The sequence below is a fragment of the Dreissena polymorpha genome, chromosome 2, assembly GCF_020536995.1.
Source record: "Dreissena polymorpha isolate Duluth1 chromosome 2, UMN_Dpol_1.0, whole genome shotgun sequence".
Lineage (NCBI taxonomy): Eukaryota > Metazoa > Mollusca > Bivalvia > Myida > Dreissenidae > Dreissena > Dreissena polymorpha.
Window position 1 is genome coordinate 36,899,951 of NC_068356.1, and position 19,385 is coordinate 36,919,335.

The 19,385-nt window shown below is 37.0% G+C and overlaps 1 protein-coding gene across 1 annotated transcript in view; it reads left to right on the forward strand.

Annotated features, from left to right (window-relative positions):
* Window positions 1–19,385, forward strand: part of LOC127869660 (uncharacterized) — a 35,703-nt gene that overhangs the window by 2,950 nt on the left and 13,368 nt on the right. Inside the window, 11 exon segments of the mRNA XM_052412318.1 lie at window positions 288–425; window positions 1,000–1,181; window positions 2,625–2,801; window positions 2,999–3,199; window positions 3,723–4,015; window positions 6,533–6,695; window positions 7,101–7,149; window positions 9,202–9,272; window positions 12,784–12,875; window positions 16,558–16,720; window positions 17,514–17,621. Coding sequence (XP_052268278.1) covers window positions 288–425; window positions 1,000–1,181; window positions 2,625–2,801; window positions 2,999–3,199; window positions 3,723–4,015; window positions 6,533–6,695; window positions 7,101–7,149; window positions 9,202–9,272; window positions 12,784–12,875; window positions 16,558–16,720; window positions 17,514–17,621 — 1,637 coding nt within the window.

Consider the following 19,385-nt stretch of genomic DNA (forward strand, 5'->3'; position numbering starts at 1 on the left):
AAAAATGTTGACATTACAGACATGTTAAAATAAGGTGACTTAATACAACATTATTGAGTATTTATCATAGAACATAACTCAAGAAAAGGAAGTATATCGATTTAATTAATAGATTCTTACATTCAATTTGTAGACATACACCAGTAAATATTTCTGCTATCATTCATCCATCTCTATTTATTTTGTTAAGGTGTGTAAATATCTGTTAATTTGTAAGTATCTGTTGAGTTCACCTACAATAAATGAAAGTGTCATTAAAGAAATCCTTGTTCTGATTTATTCTGCAGACTGGGGGGCACCAGAAATAGTAATGTCAGTGCTGGAAATGTGGAAGTGTTCCTGCGTAACAGATGGGGCATCATCTGTGATGACAAGTGGGATATAGCAGATGCCAATGTTGTCTGCAGACAGCTTGGATTTAGGGCGTAAGTGTTTAACTCTTTCAGTGCTGAAACCGAATTTTGAAGGCCTTTGCAAACACTTTGGATCCAGATGAGACGCCACAGAACGTGGCGTCTCATCTGGATCCAAACTTTTTGCTATTCTGATAGTATTCTTTGAAAAAAATCGAAGAAAATGCTAATTTTAGAAATTCAGCAGACGACATTTTAGCAGACGACAAATTTCCCAGCATGCAAAGGGTTAACAGTCTGTAACACAAAGTTTTATAGTGTGTGATTTCAGGTGTGCTGCTTCATTATTGTTAATTTTATTACCCATATATGCAGTTAAATTTTTGTTGGTTGTTGCCTTTCTGAAAATTTGCTTCTCTTAATGAAAAGTCATGATCATTAGAATGGTTCTTATCCTTTCTGTCAATATACGTTGTGTCTCTATGTACTGCTAATGCTCTGCCAGAACACTGTTTTGAGTGCCTTTGCTTTTCTAGTTCATCTACAAATAAAGTTTTAAAAAGTATTTATTTTGCTAATAGGAAAAATATTTTTGTGAACTGATTTGTTGATAACTCTTCTGTTAAATGACTTCATCTACCATCAGTGGTGCTGTTAGACCTACGGTATCTGCAGAGTTTGGTGTAGGAGAATGGGAATCCACAGACATACTGTTGGATGATGTTTCTTGCGTGGGGAATGAGGGCAATGTTTTAGCCTGTACCTACCTGGACCAAAGCAACTGTCTAAGTAACGAGGCTGCTGGTGTCGTCTGCAAGCAAAACACTGGTACATCCGCAGATCTTTATATTATTTGCCGCCAAAGAGATAGAGAATTGGCAATATGTCTGTCCATCAGTCTGTCAATCCGTCAGTCCGTCTGCCTGTCTGTCACAAAACATTTTCATGGCTATTTCTCAGAAACTATATAAGATATCAACATGAAACTTCATGAGTGTATATATTACTATGAGGAGAAGTGCCATGCACATGAACCATAACCCTACACTGTCTTAAAAAAGAGTTATTGCCCTTTGTCTGTTTTGGTATAAACATTTCAGTGCTATATCTCAGATACCATACAGTACTTCAACATGAAACTTCATGGGTGTATTGATATCATTGAGAGTAAGTGCCATGCACCCATCACTTTCTTAAATAAGAGTCCTTTGTTGTTTTGTCCCCTACCGGTTTCACCGGAGGGGACTTCTGGTTTAGGCTCTGTGTGTCCATCAGTCCGTCAATCTGTCACACTTTTCTGGATCCTGCAATAACTTTAAAAGTTCTTCATATTTGTTCATGAAACTTGAAACATTGACAGATGGCAATATGGAGATTATGCACGTCATTTCATTTGTTCCTACGTAAGTTCTTCATATTTTTCCATGAAACTTAAAACATGGATAGATGGCAATATGGACATTTTGCACGTCATTTCATTTTCTTCCTATGTCAACAATTCTGGTTTCTATGGCTACAAATCCATGTATATAACAAAAATAATATATTTCTGACAATGGTGGAGCCGGTAGGGGACATATATTGCTTGGCAATAGTCTTTTTGTATTGTGTAACTTTCCAGGGCTATTAATCAGATACACTACAAGATTTCAATATATAACTGCATGGGTGTATGAATATCAATGAGGAGGATTGCAATGCATAAAAACAATTAACCTACACTTAAATGTTTTTGAGGATTATATCAAATATAATCGGATATGTTCCCATCCATTTATGATTAACAAACTTAATTTGGCAGGGGATATCAATCCAACAAATTTGTTTTTTTAATTTTGAAAAGTATAGGTTAATCGAGATTTTGGTTTTGAGTTTTGAATGGTTTTGTTTTAATAAAAGTGTGAAAATATAATTATTATGTGTGGATTTACTTGTAAATCCTTTAGCATGGAGGAATTATGAATATGCATTTACATTTGTTTTGTAAAATGTTTTGTGTCTTATGTATTGAAATATGCTTATAACTGGTATTTAAAACATTGGAAAAGAACCTATGTTGGTTGGGAAAGCCTGAAATCTTTTTTACTGGTCCTTGCTAGTTTCCAGGTTATACCAGAATATGATAGATCTTGCTACCAAATGGTATCTGACTCAGTAGCTAACTCCTTTAGTGCTCAGATATGGCAAAGAAATTAACGCCATAGTATTTAAAATATCACAGAAGTATCTTTAAGAAGAAGTTCATATTCATACTGGTCAGTGTTTCCTCAGGATGTCCTGATGGCTGGCTAGCAGGACCTTCCAGCTGCTACTTACTGTCTGATGTTACAACTACACAACAAAAGTTTGCTGAAAACAATTGCTCTGCCATCGGCGGCCATCTTGTAAAAATTGAAAATGAGGCTGAGAACCACTTCCTGTCTGTAGCATTTGCAAATAGTTCAGCAGGTAAGCACATCATAGAGTTTTTTTTGCCATATATGTATTTTTTAATCAAATATATAGTACATGCATGTTGCTGAGAAAAAAAAGAAAATTAAACACATGATTCTTTCCTATTTAAAAACGATTTAAATTATTTTTATCATTAGCTACAGGTGACACATAAATCTTAATGTATTCATAGCATTTATTTCTTCTGTTAGAGCCCATTATTACTGCTGGCATTAAGGAACGTTATGGTTGGGTGTGGAAGACAGTGGAGATGTCCCAGACATCATCAAGACAAAAAAGACATAGACGTGCGAGGCCCTCGCAGAACAGGAGAGCGGCAACCAGTCGCAGCACCTTTACTTCCAATCAGAGGATATCGTCTGTATCCATTCACTATGCTAAATGGTTTCCAGGTGACCAATGCAAAAAATTATTGGCATGACTTATTCTAGAAAACCTACTATATGAACAAAATATTTTGATCCAGTTTCTTTGGATTGATAGTTTTAATTCAGAACAATGAATAGTTCTGGTTTGCTATCAATTAAACTAAAATAAAGTAAAAACCCTCTACACATATTGTACATGGTAAGATGTTTGTGTATAAGAGTTAAAAAAATTATAGTAACAAAACTATGATGGATTTGAACGTAATCATTTTTATTTAATCTGTAAATTTAAAGCAACAACAATTGATATTGATGACAGCAAAGCTGAGATAGTATAGATATTATTATCCATTTAAGTAAGACATGCTCTTTGAATGAAATTTTAAATACACAACCAACATATAGATACATCTAAATACAAAACATGGTTTGTGAGATCTTTCACACACAATATTGTATCAAGTTAGTTTACATAAACACTGCATTAGCACACTGTTCATTGCACGCATGTATCTGGTAGTGGTGACAAATCTAAAGATATTTACAGGGTGGTTGCCTGGCAATAAGAACTCGGAGCCAAGCGGACTTAATCACGAGAAGTGCCTATACCTGATGTCATCGTTTCCGCCCCCAGACAAGTCTCAAGGAGTAGTGGATGTAGGGTACATGTTTTGGGCAGACGACAGTTGCGTGCGCACGCCGAGGCTCATGAAAAATGGCTTCCGGTACCTGTGTGAAAGACCCAGTGAAGAGACGATGGAGGAACCAGATAAACGTGGGACCCACGGGGAGAATGGGGAGAATGATGGTTTGTGGCTCGTATTGGACTTGATTGTAACAGTACATTTACGTACACAAAATTGATGTTATTATCATATGCCATTTAAGACTTAATTTGGTTGTGGCATAATATTTTGCTTAATATATTACTTATGGAGCAACACCATACATGTTACAACTTTGAATAATTTTTGTTGATTATTCCATTGAGCCATGTACTGGGAGAACTGGGCAAAATGCATGTGTGTAAAGTACCTTATCAGAGACAACATTTTCCCATTAAATTTTTTGCTAAGAAGAGAGTTCTTTTAACAACAATTATCATAAAAGCAGACAATGCTGTCCCTGATAAGCCTGTGCAGATTCTCTGAGAATTAACTGCATTTTTGTTGTTTACAATATTATATTTGTATTGTAGGATTTATACATTACAGTTGCTTTTTTTAACTACCAGTATTGAAAAAAAGCATTATGGCCAACTATTACAACAAGCTCATTGTGAGCGTTCATGATGACCTCTGTCAGTCGAGCATTGTCCGCAGTCAACAGTTATCTTGTTAACACTCTAAAAGGCACATGTTTTGCTTGATCGTTATGCAACTTTGTCAGAACATGTAACCTAATGATATCCTGGACAAGTTTGAAATTGGGTCATGTGGAATTGAAAACAATATCATCATGAAATTTGCTCTGAACATTAACTTGTTGTAATAATATTGCTTGCAAGTAGCTTGAAAATGGTACCAGTCTGTTGAAAAACATTGCCAGAGAAGGGGGCAGTTTTCCTTAGGCTGTTGTAAAACCCTATGAACACTATAGATCTTATTTAAAATCCAATCATCATAAAACTTGCTCAGAACATTTTCTCTTATGATATTGATGGGGAGTTTGACAATTACTTCCAGTCCATTAAAAAACATGGACACCAGGTGGCAGTTCAGTTTTCCTAATAGTGAACCATGTGAACACTAGAAGTCACATTTGTGTTCAATCTTTATAAAACTTGATCAGAGCATTTGTTGTATTAGTATCTCTGGCTAGTTCTCAAATGGTTCCCTCCATTCAAACATGCCTATTAGGCGGTGAGACAGTTTTTAGCCAATGGCAATAGTGAAATTTTGTGGACACTCAAGAAATCACATTTTAAATCCAAGCTTCATGTATCAATCTTATACTATCTCAGCCAATCTAAAAAAAAATTCTGGTCTATTGAAAACATGGCGGCCTTTGTTGAACAACTGTACGCAACCCTTCAGAATTATTCAGAATCTCAAGTCATATCTTAGGGTCTTTAGGTCCTCTTGATTATATGAGTGTTGTTCTGGGAAAACTGAATTAAATGCATTTGCCTAAAGTGTCATCCCAGATTAGCCTATTCAGGCTTATTTGGGATGACTTTCTGCTTTTATGGAATTTTTATTTCTAAATGAAAATTCAGTGTAGTCCTTGATTTGCTTGTGCAAACTGCGCAGGTTAATTTGGGACAACCCTTCATGCGCATACATAAAGCCCAGTTTTCTCAGGATGCTGCTAATTTGATTTGAGTATGCTTATGAGTACATTATGTTGCCAGACTGCTATGATGAGATTGGTTAGTCATACCGAGGCACCATGTCTCGCACTGAGAAGGGGACACCATGCATTGATTGGGCCCTTTCCAACTCCAAGCATACACCAACTAAATTACCTAACAAGGTGAGGCTTTCATGTGTTGTTAAAACTAACAATTAAGTCTCCAACTGTGAAAACCATGCATGAGCCTTCAGTATCATCCCAGATTAGAATGTGCATTCCGCATAGGCTAATCAGGGAAGAAACTTTCTGCCTAGACTGGATTTTTTTAGAGGGGAATTTTTTTGTACAAAAATAATCCTTATAAGTTTAAATTATTGTCCCACATAAGAGCCTGTGCCAACTGCCCTGTTTTACAGAGCAGGGCTAAATTGTTTTTTGTCAGGCATCAGTTGATAAGTATTAACCATTTTTTATGAACACATTTAATGCATGATTAAATGAGAAATCTATTTATTCTGTCTAATTGACCAAATCAATAAAGTACCCATTTATTACAGTACACAAATAAAGTTTGAGATGGGGGTATATAAGAGTTTGTCATCACATGTTATACGTTTCTTGAGCTAAGTACCTGCACATTTCTGAAGCAATCAAATCGAAACTTCAATTATGCCATTATCATGAAGTACAAATTGGCAGCACCTTTTCTTAATGCAAAATAATCTACACCATTGTGAGTTATTAGCCTATGAACAAAGCTGTTAGTTATGTTTGTGACATAGCTCTAGTTTCTTTTAAGGGATTGTTATTTAGCTATTAGTCTGAGACAGTCAATTAGTATTTAAGCCTTGTTCTGGGAAAACTGGGCATAATGTTTGTGCGTAAAGTGTTGTCTTAGATTAGCTTATGCAGTCTGCACAGGCTAATCAGGGACGACACTTTCAGCCCTAACTGGATTTTGTTTACAAGAGACTTCCTTTAAATGAAAATTTACATGAAAGTGGAAATTGTCAGCCCAGATTTGCCTGAACGAGGCTTATATTAAATGTGTTGATTCATCAGGGACTTGAGGATGGAGCATTTTGCCGTAATCCTGATGCAGACACTCGACCGTGGTGTTATGTGAACACACAGGGAGGCTTTGGCTTTTGTCCAGTTCCTGAATGTGATTCTGAAACAGATGTTGCCATAACAACCACAGTAGCACCATCTTCCACCACCACAGGTGATACATATTTACCCCCCCCCCCCCCCCCGCCCGCACAAAAAAATTAATAAATAAATTTAATATATATCCTCTTAGGTTTGTTAAAATGTTGTTTAAATATCAAAGTAGCATAATAAATCTTATAAATCATAATAAATTTAAAAAAATCTTAGCTTTTATAACTGCTTAAAATATATACTTTTAATTGATAGGTATTCATTTGCATTAAATGTTGTGGTAATTTTGTTTTAAATGTTTGTGGAAATATAAATTTGCGAATTTCTCATTTTTGAAAAAAAATGGGAACTTGTGACGGTCATTTTCTGATGTGTTTGTTTAAATTTGTGGATCAATCAACCAACTATAAAAAAGAAAAGTTCCTCGAATAATAATAATGATTTATGCATATTTTGCTTTGAACAGAGGCTCCAGAGTGCACAGACAATAAATTTTACTGCTCCATCGATGCTAAGTAAGTGTATGATTGAAATGTATTGTAAGTCATAACATAAATGCCATTTAATAAAACTTTCACAGTTTGATGGTACGTGTAAAAACATATTAGATTGCGGGCTTATATGGAAATGCTTTTGATTATGCCCCCCTTCGAAGAAGAGGGGGTATATTGCTTTGCTCATGTCGGTCTGTCGGTCGGTCCGTCCACCAGGTGGTTGTCAGACAATAACTCAAGAACGCTTGGGCCTAGGATCATGAAACTTCATAGGTACATTGATCATGACTTGCAAATGACCCCTATTGATTTTGAGGTCACTAGGTCCAAGGTCACGGTGACCCGAAATAGTAAAATGGTTTCCGGATGATAACTCAAGAACGCATACGCCTAGGATCATGAAACTTCATGGGTAGATTGATCATGACTTGCAGATGACTCCTATTGATTTCGAGGTCACTAGGTCAAAGGTTAAGGTCACGGTGACCCGAAATAGTAAAATGGTTTCCGGATGATAACTCAAGAACGCATACGCCTAGGATCATGAAACTTCATGGGTAGATTGATCATGACTCGCAGATGACCCCTATTGATTTTGAGGTCACTAGGTCAAAGGTCAAGGTCACGGTGACCCGAAATAGTAAAATAATTTCCGGATGATAATTCAAGAACGCATATGCCTAGGATCATGAATCTTTATAGGTAGATTGATCATTACTCGCAGATGACCCCTATTGAATTTCAGGTCACTAGGTCAAAGGTCAAGGTCACGGTGACCCGAAATAGGAAAATGATTTTCGGATGATAACTCAAGAACGCATATGCATAGGATCATGAAACTTCATAGGTAGATTGATCATGACTCGCAGATGACCCCTATTGATTTTGAGGTCACAAGGTCAAAGGTCAAGGTCACGGTGACCCGAAATAGTAAAATGATTTTCGGATGATAACTCAAGAATGCTTTTGCCTAGGATCATGACACTTCATAGGTACATTGATCGTGACTTGCAGATGACCTCTATTGATTTTCAGGTCACTCGGTCAAAGGTCAAGGTCAAAGTGACAAAAGTCGTATTCACACAATGGCTGCCAGTACAACGGACAGCCCATATGGGGGGCATGCATGTTTTACAAACAGCCCTTGTTATTATCTATTATGAGATGCGCTCTGGGAAAACAGGGCTTAATGCATGTGTGTTATCTATTGTCCCGGATTAGCATGTGCAGTCCACACAGGTATCTGCTTTAATGGAATTTTTAGTTTAAGTCTTCAGAGCCACAATCCAGTGTAGGTAGACAATGTCATCCCTGATTAACCAGTGCGGACTGTGCAAACAACATTTTAAACACATGCATTTAGCCTTGTTTTTCCAGACTAATATTCTATGATTCATCATAATGCTGTGATCTGCCCTTTGAAACCTTGTACTGTACTATGCAACTTATTTGCCTTACACACAAAAAGTATCAAGATATATTTCACAGACAAAAAAGAATACTCAGAATAAAATAATATTTATAAGCATCATATTAAAAATTACTAAAGGTTTCTTTAATTAAAACATTTTATTAAGATATATCTACACAATTAACAGTGAGAGATTTTATAATGTCCAGAGTTTTTTTAGTTTAAAGAAAGTTTTACATGAAAGAGCTCTGTGAATTTAGGGCATATTTTTTCTGCTCTCATATTTGTTTACCCACTTAATCCCAAATACGTATTATCAAAAATCCCAGAAATAAACAGAAGACATGACTTGTGATTACAAAGAAAGTGATATTGTTTCTGGAAAGACCCACATTTGACACACCATTTTTCAGACATCACATGTTATTCTTGTTGATCAAACATGGTTTAATGCAAGTGTGTAAAGTGTTGTCCCAGATAAGCCTGTGCAGTCTGCACAGGCCAATCAGGGATAACACATTCAACCTACACTGGATTTTTGTTAACAATCAACTTTCTTTAAATGTAGCACTGGCTAATTAGGAAAAACGGTTTATGCACATGTTTTAAACCCCGTTTTTGCAGAAGGAGGTACAATGTCTGTTGTTTGTGTTGTTCTACAGATGTATCAGTTCTCAGTGGCACTGTGACTATGAGGCTGATTGCACGGGCAGCCAGGACGAGAAGGGATGTGGTTAGTGTGACCATAGTGTTTGCCAGTTTCCTCTTGACATGGAATATTGTTTGAGTAAAATTGAATAACAATACAGTCATGTTGAGGTGTTGATAGTATGAAAGTTGCTGTCAGTCTAGTTTGTATGGGAAATGGTCTGTAATTTTAATATGAGCTGTGCTCTGTGAAAAAGGGGTTACATGCATGTGTGTAAAGTCTAAACTAGATTTTTTCAAAGAAGAGAAAATCCCATAAAAGCGTAAAGTGTTGTCCCTGATTAGCCTGTGTGGACTGCACATGCTAATCTGGGATGACACTTTAGGCGCATTCATTAAACCCCCTTTTCACAGAGCACAGCCTAATATCAATGATAAGACAGGATGATGTTGGACTGGCAATTGGTATCCACCAAGTTTGTAAAGTTAAATATTTACTTTTAACAAGTCTGAAAGTTGATCATGTAAACATAATGCAATTTTCGATTAAATGAAGTATAAAGATGGAGAAATACAGTCATGTCATTTTGTAAAGGAGATAGTTTTGATACGTGTTTTGATAATATTTATCTATTACCAATGTTTGTGTGGAAAAAGTGATGTGTTTGCATCAAAAGTAAAATGTTCACATGATCAATATAAAAACATTATAAACAGAGGACCTTATATAGAGAATACATGGTTGGTGCCGAGATGGAGAAAGTTTATCCGGTGAGGCTTAGAAAAAGAAAATAAAGCTCGCCCTAATTTTCTTTTTCGGGCCGAACCGGATAAACTTTCTCCATCTCTGTACCAACCATGTATTCAATTTATCCTGCTTCATGCTGTTGACACATTTTATCAAATACAAATGGTTAATTGACATAACAATATAATTATTATTGTCGGGCCTCCTACATTCCTGACGACCAAATAACTACCGATTGTGTCACGTAAAAAAATTGGTCCACATTAAACTGTTCCTTCTAATACATTCCATTAAAAATATGAGAAGAAATAAAAACGAATCGAGAATGTGATATTTTTATGCCCCCCTTCGAAGAAGAGGGGGTATTTTGCTTTGCTCATGTCGGTCTGTCGGTCCGTCCACCAGGTGGTTGTCAGACGATTACTCAAGAACGCTTTGGCCTAGGATCATGAAACTTCATTGGTACATTGATCATGACTCGCAGATGACCCCTATTGATTTTGAGGTCACAAGGTCAAAGGTCAAGGTCACGGTGACCCGAAATAGTAAAATGGTTTCCGGATGATAACTCAAGAACACTTAGGCCTAGGATCATGAAACTTGATAGGTAGATTGATCATGACTTGCAGATGACCCCTATTGATTTTCAGGTCACTAGGTCAAAGGTCAAGGTCACAGTGACCCGAAATAGTAAAATGGTTTCCGGATGATAACTCAAGAACGCTTAGGCCTAGGATCATGAAACTTGATAGGTAGATTGATCAGGACTCGCAGCGCAGATGACCCCTATTGATTTTGAGGTCATTAGGTCAAAGGTCAAGGTCACAGTGACCCGAAATAGTAAAATGGTGTCCGGATGATAACTCAAGAACGCTTAGGCCTAGGATCATGAAACTTGATAGGTAGATTGATCATGACTCGCAGATGACCCCTATTGATTTTCAGGTCACTAGGTCAAAGGTCAAGGTCACGATGACCCGAAATAGTAAAATGGTTTCCGGATGATAACTGAAGAACGCTTATTCCTAGGATCATGAAACTTGATAGGTAGAATGATCATGACTCGCAGATGACCCCTATTGATTTTCAGGTCACTAGGTCAAAGGTCAAGGTCACGGTGACCCGAAATAGTAAAATGGTGTCCGGATGATAACTCAAGAATGCTTATGGCTAGGATCATGAAACTTCATAGGTACATTGATCATGACTGGCAGATGACCCCTATCGATTTTCAGGTCACTAGGTCAAAGGTCAAGGTCACAGTGACAAAAAACATATTCACACAATGGCTCTCACTACAACGGAGAGCCCATATGGGGAGCATGCATGTTTTACAAACAGCCCTTGTTCTTGGTAAAAAAGGAAAACAAAAAGCAGCAGCAAAACAAAAACTAAATTTTATTTACCTTAATGACAACTTTAATCCATTGCTTATAACAATACATTTACAACGATATACACATCCATTTTCTGTTCTTCCATCCCTTTCAAAGTTTGTCAAACTCCATTTCTGTTTTTCCATTTCTGTTTTTCCATTTCTATTATCGAAATGTATTTTAAATGACACTATTTTTTGTTAGCGTTTGTATCGAATGCTATCCATTTCTGACCCAAAACCCGATTTACGAAATCATAATCCTGTCGCAGCAAATATTTTATTCCTATCGAAGTTAACATTTATGAAACACAAACACACAATCCAAAATACGTTTACGATTCGTTCCATGCTTTAAAATATTTAAAAGAAATACTGTTAAAACCACCACGTCAAAATTGTGTCCCTAAAATCCTGAGAGAAACTATATAGTATGTTTTGTCTGAGAAATGACGTCACACTAAATACATCATAAATTGCGTAATCAAGTAAATGAAAATGATAAATACGGAAAGCTGGTTCGGTAATATATTTTAAAGAACAAAAAAGGATGATATATAATTTAACGATACCATTCATGGTGCGTCCCAATAAATCTCAAAGGTCAAATATTAGAACATGTTAATCGGCGCGTAGGAATACATAATTACGGTTAGATCAGGGTCACGTGATGCACTGCCGGATATCAACTAGTTTATCCGACCCTGCTTTATTTGGTCAATGTTTGCAACAGAGGCAGGATAAGTATAAATAACTTACAAGACGCACTTTATTTTATTATGCCTTCCGTATCTTTGAAGAACCATATAAGAAAAGCTATTTAGTATTTGGTTTTCTGAGAATGTCTTTAGGTAAGATAGTTTCTTGAAGAAACCTGTCCATGTCTAGAGCAATACCTGTCAGTAGTGTTTTAGCAAAACTGTCCAAGTAAAAAGTAAAAAGATGAAGACAAACAATTTAAAAAGTCATCATACATGCTTGTTCCTTCAATGCATGTTAGCAAAAAGCAAAAAGGCTAATTATTGTAAGAGTGACACATTTTAATATTGCGATATTAAATTGGATCTGTGGAAGAAAAATTAGCTTGCTCCTGGGAAGACTTGGCTTAATGCATGTACAATTCACACAGGCTATTTAGGGACAACATTTTTTGCTTTAACTGGATTTTTGATGCTAAGACACTTGCACAGGCTAGACTTTACACACACTTGCACAGGCTAGACTTTACACACACTTGCACAGGCTAGACTTTACACACACTTGCACAGGCTAGACTTTACACACACTTGCACAGGCTAGACTTTACACACACTTGCACAGGCTAGACTTTACACACACTTGCACAGGCTAGACTTTACACACACTTGCACAGGCTAGACTTTACACACACTTGCACAGGCTAGACTTTACACACATGGCTAAAGCCCAGTATTCCCAGAATACGGTTCAAATTAAGGGAATGTATGTTTGCAGAGTATGTCATTAGCCAGTTTGCAAAGAAAGATCACAGGACTCTACACCAGGCCTATGTCAAAGAGGAGTTTGTGGGAATTACGAACGAAACAGTCAGTTTGATTTGGTTTTAATTGTTTTTTAATAACCTATTAATGTCTGGTCAAGTTATATATTAGTTGTGCTTATGAAGTATTGTAACAGTTGCAAAAGGTATAATATCACAATTTGTTATAAGTTATAATATCACAATTGTTTATGGTATAATATTACAATTGTTGTAAGGTATAATATAGCAATTGTTTTAAGGTTTAATATCACAATTGATAAAAAGTATAATATCACAATTTTTAAAAAGTATAATATCATGATTATTTTAAAGGGTTATCATGATACAATTGACCTATAGACACTTGGCAACTCAGAGTTTAATGAAGAAAAGAAGTGTAATTACTAATAATATTTTGGATACCCTCTTTGTAAGCCAAAATATTTATTTTGTAATTACTCCAATTTTGCAAACACCCATTGTTTTCCGAATAATTAATGACGATACATTTTCATGTCCCCAACCACTATAGTGGGGAACATATTGTTTTTGCCCTGTCGGTTGGTTTGTTGCTTTGTTTGTTTGTTTGTTTGTGCAAACTTTAACATTTGCCTTAACTTTTGCAATATTGAAGATAGCAACTTCATATCTGGCATGCATGGGTATCTCATGGAGCTGCACATTTTTAGGGGTGAAAGGTCAAGGTCATCCTTCAAGGTCAAAGGTAAAATATATGGGTCACATTCGCTCATTTAATGTACACTTTTGCAATATTGAAGATAGCAACTTGATATTTGTCATGCATGTGTATCTCATGGAGCTGCACATTTTGAGTGGTGAAAGGTCAAGGTCATCCTTCAAAGTCAAAGGTCAAATGTATGGGGACATAGTGTTTCACAAATACATCGCTTGTTTAAAGTTGCATTTTATCAGTAATCAACCACTTTGCCTTAAACATAGCACATGTGTTTTGAAATCTTACGACAGCCATAAAACCTGGCAGATGAAAGCAAGAATTCAGTGGACTGTTTTTGTGTGTATCATTTCAGAAACAACTGTATGACATCAATTAGTATAGTCAAACATGTAAACTTGATTGCTTATGATAATAAGTGTGTTGTAGATTGATGTCAATGAAAATTTAGTTAACTAAAGCTATATCTTCACAACTTTACTTCACTAAACCCATAGTCTGGATGACCTTGGGGCACCACAAAGATGGTCTCAAAGCTTTGCTAAACCTGAATCATGTCCATTCTGATTTGTATTACCCAATTGTTTCTTTTGTCTGCCTCTCTTCCTCACTCTGGGTACGTTGTAGCACGGTCTTGGCAAGCCCTGATGATTGGTAGAGGCCCATAACACATTAGTTTTTGTCTTTTCATGATGGTAAGTAGCTGTTAGTGGGGTCCGATGCCATTCCTGATTCTGTTTTGGACCTCCTCGTTGGTGATGCAGTCTTTGTAGGAGATGCAAAGTAGTTTTTGGAAGCATGCCATTTACACGGCCTGTATCCTTCTCTCCACTGCTAGGGTCCATGACACGCAGGTGTACAATAATATGGACATGACTAGGGCCCGCATCAGTATGACTTTAGAGCTGAGCGCTATTTTTTTGTCTTTCCAGATTTACTTAAGTTTTGTGATTGCTGCCGTTGTTTGTGCAACTCTGGCGAGTTTCAGGCTCTGATCCTGCATCTGTGACAATGCCCCCTGATATTTTAAGCTGTTGACGGTTTCTAGCTTCTGGACACAGACCCTGACTTCAGTGCTGATGCTGTTGATGTTGTCAGTCATCATTTTGGTCTTCTCTGCAATGATCTAAATGCCAAAGGCTGAGGAGACATTGTACAATTGCTCCACTAGTCTTTTGAGCTCACCTGAGCACAACGTGCTCATGGGTTGTGCTCATGGCGAGCTTTTGTGATTGCCTTTTGTCCGTCGTCCGTCGTGCGTTGTCCAATGAGTTCAAAAATGGTTACGCTTGCTTGAATAGCATGGCCGCCAAGGGGCGGGGCATTTTTCCTTATATGGCTATACAAGGCTATAGTAAAATCTTGTTAACACTCTAGAGGCAACGTTTATAATCTGATATTCATGAAACTCTGTCAGAAGATTCATCCCAATAATATCTTGGACGAGTTCAAAAATGATGCCGGTTCAATGAAAAACATGGCCACCACATGGGCGGGGCTATTTTCCTTATATGGCTATAGTAAAACCTTGTTAACACTCTAGTGGTCACATTTATTTTCTGATCATCATGAAACTTGGTCAGAAGATTTATCCCAATGATATCTTGGATGAGTTTGAAAATGGTTTGGGTTGCTTTAAAAACATGGCCACCAGGGGCAGGGCATTTTTCCTTATATGGCTATATATGGCTATAGTAAAACCTTGTTAACACTCTAGAGGCCACATTTATTGTCCAATCTTCATGAAATTTGGTCAGAAGATTGGTCTCAATGATATCTTTGATGAGTTCGAAAATAATTATGTTTGCTTGAAAAAAATGGCTTCCAAGGGGCGGTGCATTTTTCCTTATATGCCTATAGTAAAATCTTGTTAACACTCTAGAGGCCACATTTACTGTCAGGTCTTCATGAAACTTGGTCAGAAGATTTATCCCGATAATATCTTGGATGAGTTAAAAAATGGTGCTGGTTGGTTGAAAAACATGGCTGCCAGGGGGCGAGGCATTTTTCCTGATATGGCTATAGTTAAACCTTGTTAACACTCTAGAGGCCACATTTATTTTCCGATCTTTGTGAAACTTAGTCAGAAGATTTGTCCCAATAATATCTTGTTATCTCAGGTGAGCGACTTTGGGCCTTTCAGGCCCTCTTGAAAGGCCCTCTTGTTTATCTCCTTTTCAATCTTGGCTAGGCCATTTATGTCATCGGCAAAACGTAAGTTTGTGACTGTTCTGTCATCAATGCTGACTGTCAGCTCTTGGTCTTCCAAAGAGTCAGTCATAATTCTCTCCAGGGAAATATTGGAAAGAGTGGGAGAGAGCAAACAGCCTTGTCTCACTTCAACTGTGGTTTTGAACCAGTCTCCTATGCTGCTGTTGAACTAGACAGAACTGAATGGCTTTATCATAGAGTTGTTATATGACTCAGGTCAAGTTGGTATTGAAGTTGTACAGGCTCATGGTAGCTCACATAGCTGCATGACCATGTCAAATGCCTTCTTAAAATCAATGAAGACCCTGGACAGGTCCTGTTGATGTTGTAGGTACCTCTGGCACAATATATTGAGATTGAAGACCTGCTCCCTTGTCTGAAACCTGCCTCCACTTCAGCGATGATCTTTTCTGCTTGAGGCTTCAATCTGTTCAGCAGATTCTTAAGCATGGCTTTGCTAGAGTGGCTTAAGAGGCTGATAGTTATGTAGTCCTTGCAGCTATACGCCCCTGCATAAGTGTGACAAGTTAGGCACTCATTTTATTGTGCTCTATTTGAAAATATTAAAGACAACAACATAACAAATTCCACAGTTTGTTTGGGTGCAAAAATATAATTCTTACTTCTGTGCATCAAATATGACCTCCTTGCACTGTGCAGTCAATGAACAACTATTGAAAATCTTTCTATAAACAAAAAAACGCAATTCAATGATTTTATGATTGCAAACATGTCCATCGATAATTAATACTAAATGTGGTGGTATTTACAAGCACACACAAGCAATCATTTTCATCTACCACTTGATTGAATGGGCTCATTTTACAAACTGGTATTTCAGTGTGCCAAGTTCTGCATAGGAAGACTTGGCTATGTGTGTCGTGTGTTCTCCTACCATCCAGCAGAGCGGAAATGCAAGCTGTCTGACGTTGTAGAGAGGGGTGGTCAGAAGATATATGACTTCTCTTTCAAGCACTATGTGTATGTGCTCACATCTCAGATAGGTATGCAGTCTGGTCTGCAGTGTGTTAACACTTTGCATGCTGGGAAATTTGTCGTCTGCTAAAATGTCGTCTGCTGAATTTCTAAATATAGCCATTTCTTCGATTATTTTCAAAGAATACTATCAGAATAGCAAACAGTTTGGATCCTGATGAGACGCCACGTTCTGTGGCGTCTCATCTGGATCCAAACTGTTTGCAAAGGCCTTCAAAATTCGGTTCTAGCGACTAAAGGGTTAACACTTTCCAACTCAGAAGCAATGTAAAAATGTGCAAACAGCATAAAACCAGAACAGCCTGTGAGTAACTTGCAGTCTGTTCAGGTTTAATGCTGTTTGCTGCTCATCAGTATCTAAGGGTTGGACATGAAGCCTTTCAGGTAGAAAGGTCTTTAATTAAATTTAACTTTCTAAGCGACTAAAAATGCATCAAAATACATTTCTAATTGGTAAAGAATTAATTAAGGAACAGTTTCCAGACCCTTTATTCCAAATAGGAAGGTTTTATAACTCTTGCAGCATTATGTGAAATGATGATGATCATCACATACAGTATTATTTTGCATTGTAGTGATTTACTTTCTGCAAATGTTATTTGTGAGAACATATTCCTTCTAACAAGATCTGTTTGATTTTACTTTTCAGATGCGCATGTACACTCACAACAATTCTTTTTTACAAGTGGAATTTGAAAAAAGCAATTTCTTAATCATGTTCACTTCAAAGTTTCATATTTTAAATACAATGCCAGCAATTATTGATAACTGGCATGCATTTACAAGACTGCATGTTTCCAGGTAACTGTGAGGGAGGTTTCACGTGTGACAATGGTCGCTGTGTAGCCCGGCGCCATGTTTGTGACCAGTCAGACAACTGTGGGGACTTGAGTGATGAAAAAGATTGTGGTAAGGCAGATTAATTAGAATAATTATTGCTACAACAATCATTGTCCTCAAAAAATGTCTCTCAGTTCAGAACTGATATTCTTAGGGATGCTAAGGTTAGACAGCAGACGTGCTGATTTTCTGTAATTCCGGCTAGACTAGCAATTTTGTGGTTAGACTGTCTGACAAACTGCTTGTGTGTATTAAAGGCCAGATTAACATTGTTGAAGTTAGACTGGCAGACAATCTGTTTGTGTGTATTTCAGGCCAGACTATCAGTTATGATGTTTTTAGACTGGCTGATAAACTGTGTGTATTTCAGGTCAGAATAGAAATATAGAGGTTACACTGGCTGACAAACTGTTTGTGTTTTTATGCCCCTGGTAGGGTGGCATAAAGCAGTTGAACTGTCCGTCAGTCAGTCAGTCAGTCTGTCCATCCGTCCGAAAACTTTAACGTTTGCCATAACTTTTGCAATATTGAATATAGCAACTTGATATTTGGCATGCATGTGTATCTCATGAAGCTGCACATTTTAAGTGGTGGAAGTTCAAGGTCAAGGTCATCCTTCAAGGTCAAAAGTCAAAAAACAAAATCAAGGGATGTAATAAGCTTTAAAAGGGAGATAATTTCTAAACCTGCCAAATGATATATTGAAATTTTATATATAATTATATGAAACCATACAACTGAAGCATACTCAAAATGACATTTTATGGTCAAGTCAAGCACACAAGGATACTTGTGGGCATACAAGTATCTTAGGTACCTTAAAGTTACCTGTGAATCAACAGTCACGGTAGTGGCTTATAATTATTTCCTACTAAAAATAGAGATTTGTTAGAGACAATTAATTTCAAGGGAAGTAATTGATATAATTATAAATCTCAGATTATATATTTCCTTACCAAGAATTTAAGTTCTTTTCACAGTTACTGTACAGATTTTGTATTTTGTTTATTTATAACTTAAATGATTGATTTGTCAAAGGTTTTTGTAATGATATAATTATCATTTCTTTCCTGTACTAATGTGTGAATGGTAGTTTTTATAACTTACCTGTGGACTTATGTCCATAGATGCATGATGAACTGTGCCTATGATCTCTTTGATAAACCACAGGCCTTGGTAGTCAGCGATGTCTGACTTGGTCATTTTTGACTGTCTACAGACCCCCCCCCCCCCTCGTAGTAAGGTGGCATATTGCAGTTGAATTGTCAGTCCGTCAGTCCGTCCGAAAACTGTAACATTAGCCATAACTTTTGCAATATTGAAGATAGCAACTTGATATTTGGCATGCATGTGTATCTCATGAAGCTGCACATTTTGAGTGGTGAAAGGTCAAGGTCATCCTTCAATGTCAAAGGTCAAAAAACTAAATCAAAGGGAAGTAATAAGCTTTTAAGGGAGATGATTTCTATACCTGGCAAATGATAAATATAAATTTTATTTCAAAGCGGTGCTGTAGGGGGCATTGTCTTTCTGACGAACACATCTCTTGTTATTTCAAGACTTACTTGCAATGTAAATTTTAGACTGGCATACAAACTGTTTGTATTTCAGGCAAGGCTAGCTATGTGGAGGCAAGACTGGCAGACAAACTGCTTGTATTTCAGGCCAAGCTAGCAATGTTGAGGTTAGACTGGCAGACAAACTGTGTGTTTATATTTCAGGCCAGACTAGCAATGTAGAGGTTAGACTGGCAGACAAACTGTGTGTATATATTTCAGGCCAGACTAGCAATTTAGAGGTTAGACTGGCAGACAAACTTTGTGTATATATTTC